Source organism: Dipodomys ordii, unplaced genomic scaffold, assembly GCF_000151885.1.
Source record: "Dipodomys ordii isolate 6190 unplaced genomic scaffold, Dord_2.0 Scaffold3, whole genome shotgun sequence".
NCBI classification, from domain to species: domain Eukaryota; kingdom Metazoa; phylum Chordata; class Mammalia; order Rodentia; family Heteromyidae; genus Dipodomys; species Dipodomys ordii.
The window spans coordinates 6,010,080-6,015,773 of NW_012267219.1; the positions used below are offsets into that span (position 1 = coordinate 6,010,080).

At 36.1% G+C, this 5,694-nt stretch overlaps 1 protein-coding gene across 2 annotated transcripts in view; it reads left to right on the top strand.

The window, feature by feature from the left end:
* Positions 1–207: 207 nt before the first annotated feature.
* Positions 208–5,694, top strand: part of Mon2 (MON2 homolog (S. cerevisiae)) — a 68,426-nt gene continuing 62,939 nt past the window's right edge. For both annotated transcript variants that reach the window (XM_013021868.1, XM_013021876.1), the window contains exons 1-4: positions 208–331; positions 1,225–1,356; positions 3,996–4,125; positions 4,957–5,054. In XM_013021868.1, coding sequence (XP_012877322.1) covers positions 245–331; positions 1,225–1,356; positions 3,996–4,125; positions 4,957–5,054 — 447 coding nt within the window. In that variant the 5' untranslated portion in view covers positions 208–244. The remainder of the gene's footprint in view (positions 332–1,224; positions 1,357–3,995; positions 4,126–4,956; positions 5,055–5,694) is intronic.

The following is a 5,694-nucleotide window of genomic DNA, read 5'->3' on the forward strand; positions in this document are numbered from 1 at the left end:
GTAAATGGGTAGAGTAAATAGTCTATATTCTCTACCTGAAGTATTTTAATTCTTACTTGATTTTTATTTTGGTATTATTTTGCATAAATTGATTTTATTTAGATTATCATTGGTTATAATTGTCATTGGTTATAATTATATTAAATATGTTCATATGTGTGAGTTAAATATATTCAGTTATCTTATATGTGTTCTGAATAAAGCATTGAAAGAGAACAGCTCAGAAGTTGTACAGCCTTTCCTAATGGGTTGTGGAACCAAAGAACCGAAGATCACTCAGCTGTGTTTGGCCGCCATTCAGAGACTTATGTCACATGAAGTGGTGTCTGAGGTAATACAATGAGTTTATCTGAGTTGAATGTCTTTAGGCAAATCAGTAGGTTTCGCTTGGAAGAAAGAAACATCTGATCTTTAATATAAGACATATTATGAGTAGTAATGTGCTTGAAGACAACAGCTTAAAGTATTGTCAGTGTATCTTCACTAAACACAAATAATGAATAAAAGATAAGTACACTTTGTCAAGTCTCTTGTAATCTAAGAAGTCAGTTTAGTAATAAGAGTAGGTAATTTTAGAATCAAGCAAATTTTCAATATCACTCAATAGTTAATATAAATCATAAGTATTTATGAAAGGAGGGTTAAGAATGACTTCTAGAGTTTTCTGAAGTGACATGTTGATGATTAAGTTAAATGTGTTGTTCGTATCTAAACTGATGATAGTAAACAAAAAATATATGACCATGAGCATACATTTTGCTTTTTATGGTTTTACCTTAATTTCATACTCCATGGAATATTATAGTAGAAGTAGTTTTCTTACCCTTGGTCTAGCATGGTAAGGAATGGGTTACTAACCTCGGTTACATTTTGTTAACATTTTGTGTTGCTGATGAAGTACTAAGAAATAGTAAACTCATAGTTAGAGTGTGCCACTGTTCTTATCTAGATGTAAAAGCTCAATGTTCCTAAAGAAAAGAGCTTTGATTTTGAGTGGGTGGTTAAGGCCCACATATTGCTATTTGATATAAAGAAATTTCCTCTCTATTAGAGGGGAAAATTAGTCTCAAATTAGTTCAGAGATATGCTTCAATGATAAATTTAAAAATATATGTTTTGTTACTATGATCACAAAATTCTTGGTGAGGTAAGATTTTTATACCTTTTATTTTATAAGACCCAAACACCTAGATTTAATTTTGACAATAATTAATTATTTTGCAGACTGCCGCTGGAAATATAATTAATATGCTTTGGCAGCTAATGGAAAATAGTCTTGAAGAACTGAAGCTACTTCAAACAGTTCTTGTTCTTTTAACAACCAATACAGTAGTTCATGATGAGGCACTTTCTAAGGTAGGAAACATGTTTGCTTTGAGACAGCATTTGGAAAAAGCTGGCTGAAAGAGACTAGCATTGTACGTACAATTGGAACCACAAGCAACTTCCCTATAGATGTTGTGTTGATCAGCAGTGTACTAAAATAACCATCTGTTCCTTATTTTCTGCAGATTAGAGCTGAAGTCTTGTTAGGGTGTTTAAGCAGGACTCAGTGACTGTTGCTGCTGAAGTAGAAAAGTAGGAATAGAGGAAGAGGAAGTAAGAGGAAAAAATATGTTGTGTGGTATTGCCTTGGGTATGTTGAATTCCCTATGATAATTCTCCCTTCTCCTATTTAGGGAGAAATAAAAACTGATTAAGGTTTTATTTCAATATGTTAGCTAAATAAAAATGAGATATTTAGGAATTATAATCAAGTATAAAGAAATAATATAAAACTGTAAGCTGTATAACCAATATGTCTTTTTGTTGAGATTTAAGAGTAACAATGGTACCCTTAAAATTTTAATGTACGTTCAACCAGGCTTGGTGTCTCAAGCCTGTAATCTTAGTTTCTTAGGAGGCAGAGCTCAGGAGATTGCAGTTGGTTCCAAGTTAACCTGGACATAATGAGTGCAGGAGACTCCCATCTTGGTCAGTGACTGGGCACAGTAGTTTCCACTTATTACCCTAGTGACATAGGGAAGTACAAGGATCCCAGAACAAGCTGGCCTGGGCATAAATCAAGACCCTACCTTGATAATATCCAAATGCAAAAGGAGATTGCAAAAAAGCAGTAGAGATTCTACCTAGCAAGCATAAGAACCTGGGTTATCTCCAGTACCACTGTGGGGAAAAATAACTGATTTTCAAACTGTGAAAGTTTAGAACTGCACATAGGAGAAGATCTACATGATTTTGAGATAGACAAAGATTTAATAGGGTACAAAAATCCATGAACCATAAAAGAAGTCACTTAATGGATAAAAATGTAAATGTACACCTGACAAAGGACATGTGTGGAAACCCATAGACAATTTTAGCAAAGGAAGATATTCATATGGCAAACAGTTGAAAAGCATGTCAGAATCATAACATTAATACAGTGAAGTAAAAATCACAAGAAATTATCATTACCTATCCACTGCAGTAGTTTAAATTTAAAGACTGACCATATCAAGTACTGTTAAGAGTGGAATAGTTCTGAACTTAGAAAATAGTCTTGGCAGTATTACAAAATTGTAACTCCAGTTTGGAAACAGGCAGTTTCCTAAAGAGTTGAACCTATATTACCTGTGGCTCAGCTATTTCACTCCTAAGTATTTACCCAGTGTGAATGAAAACATGACCTCAAAGAAACTTACATGTGAATGTTCATAGCATCTTTAGTCACATTAGGCCTGAACTGAAAATGACTCAAATGTCCATCAATAGTTAAATAGTTAAGCAAAGTGTGGTATCCTCAAACCATGACATTTCCTCAGTAATAAAAGGGAACAAATTACGGATATACTGCACAACATGTGAATTTTACAAAGTACAAGAGGCTGGACCCCAGAAGTCTTACTCTGGATTAATATGTGCTTATAACATTGTAGATGATGCTGGGTTATCTATAGTGAAAAACACAGGGCTGGGAAGGTGGCTCAGTGGTAGGGTGGTTGCCTCACATGCATGAGGCCCTGGGTTCGATTCCTCAGCACCACTTAAACAGAAAAAGCTGGAAGTGGCACTCTGGCTCAAGTGGTAGAGCGCTAGCCTTGAGCTTAATAGCTGAGGGACAGCATCCAGGCCCAGAATTCAAGCCCCACAACTGACAAAAAAAACAAAAAACAAAACAAAAAAAACCACATAGTTACTGTGGCCTAGATTGGGAAGAAATGAATCACATAGGTGGGGAAACTTTGGGAGTGATGAAATGTTCTGAATCTTAATTGTGAGCAGTTTCATGGGCTGATGTATATATAAATCAGAATTCACCAGATTATACATTTGTAAGGGATACAATTTATTGATTGAAAATATATCTTAATAAAGTTAATTTAAAGAGAAAAAGGAATGATTCCCCTTTAAAACATCATATTCTGATTTATTTATATTCTTAGCAACTTTTTTTTGGGGGGGTCCAGTAGTGGGGCCTGAACTCTGGGCCTGGGCACTGTCCCTCAGCTCTTCAGCTCAAGGCTAGCGCTCTACCACTTGAGCCCCGGCGCCACTTCCGGCTTTTTTCTTTTTGCTTATGTGGTGCTGAGGAATCGAACCCAGGGCCTCATGCGTGCAAGGCAAGCGCTCTACCACTGAGTCACCTTCCCAGCCCATTCTTAGCAACTTTTACAGTATTTCTCCAAATAATTTGATAATACAACAGACTTACTTGCAAAGCAAGTCATTCTGGGGAAGTATAAAGTATGACATATTATTACGTGCACATTCAAAGATCTAGATTTTAAAAGTATATATTTCAAATTACTTTAGCTCATTTTATGTGTAGCTAGCTATGTATTAAGAGTTGGAATTACCTTAAAATTTGAGTGTACTTGTAGTTTTGTGAAAAAGCATGAGATTTTCGTATCAGGGTAAAACAACCTAGCACAAATTATTAGAGATCACACAAGATGAAGTTAGTAGCCACATTCTTCAGTCTCACTTCACACTAATCAGACTTGTTTTTCCAGGCAATTGTTCTTTGTTTTCGACTACACTTCACAAAAGATAATATTACAAATAACACAGCTGCTGCTACAGTTCGACAGGTTGTCACTGTTGTCTTTGAGAGAATGGTTGCTGAAGATGAACGGCATCGAGGTAAAGCAGTGAAGTGCTTGGTGTTTTCACATGCACCATCTCATTTTAATTCATATCACCCTAAGAAGTAAATTATTGGCTGGAGGCTGGTGGTTCAGTCATAACTATAAAGAAGACTAAGATTGGGACGATCACAGTGCCAAGCCAGCCTGGGCAGTAAAAACCACTAGACTCTGACTCTGTGAAAGGGAAACTGGATGCAGTTTTGAACTCCTGTGATCCCAGTAGTGATAGAAAGATTAAAAGTATGCAAATCTCAGGCCAAGTGTGTGCCCAGGCCTGAAGCAAGACTTTAGCTAAATACCAGTGAAAAACAGGGCTAGAAGCATGGCTCAGTGGTATCACATGTGAAACCCTGAGGTCAAACCACTAGTACTACCAAAAATAATACTTACTTTTTAGATATGTTTCTGAGTGTGCAAAATTTCATATAGAAATGATAACACCACATTTATAAAGCTAATACTGCATTTTGTCTCTAGCCAAGCATTGTATTAAGAGGTTTTTATGTTATTCTCATTTATCTACATAGTTTAGGTTCTAATAGTTGGATTATATTTTATGGCTGTTTTATAATTTCAAAGATTAGTTTCCTATTGGACATTAACATATAAGACTTTTGATTCTCATTCAAAGATACTAGGCTTGTTAAGTGCATGTAAGCAAATAAGTGGCTTTTATCACATTTTGTATAAAATTTACTGTTTCCTTTGGGGCTGATGTTCTGAAATTATAATTAGCGTTTATAAACATTTCAGCAAGTATATGTTTTAAATAACTTGTGTGTGTGTAAGCCACTATGAACTCAAACATGTTCTATCCTGATTGCAGATACTATAGAGCAACCAGTGCTGGTCCAAGGGAATAGTAACAGGAGGTCGGTCAGCACCCTGAAACCTTGTGCTAAAGATGCATACATGCTCTTCCAGGTATTTCAGTGGATAAAAGTACTTTCTATTATGGAGTACATTTTTGTGTAGATTTTTTATTTTAGAATTTTATGTCTAATTTAAGTTTTAAGTACAGAAAGCTTTAAAATAGTTCTGTATAACTAATGTGATAAAGTGTTATGACTCATTTTAAGAAAATGAAATGAAAGGAAATAAACCCAGAATTAGAATTTAGATCTGGGGGCTAGGAGTTTAGCTCAGCGGAAGAGTGCCTGCCTGGTTAGTGCAAGGCCCTTAGTTCTGTCCTCAGCTCTGGTAGAGGAAAACAACAACAACTATAGATCTGTTAGGGATGCCTACTTACTGAGGGAAAAATATATTTTTTTTAATGATCTTGGGGCTTGAACTCAGGGCTTAGGTGCTGTCCCTGAGATATTTTGCCTAAGGCTCTACCACTTTGAGCCATAGTGCCACTTCCAGTTTTCTGGCGGTTAATTGGACATAAGAATCTCATGAGACTTTCCTGACTGGGCTGGCTTTGAATTACAGTCCTCAGATTTCAGCCTCCTGAGTAGCTGGGATTGCAAACATGAGCTACCAGTGCCCAGCTAAAATAGCACTCTTTCCTTCCTTCCTTCCTTCCTTCCTTCCTTTCTTCCTTCCTTCCTTCCTTCCTTCC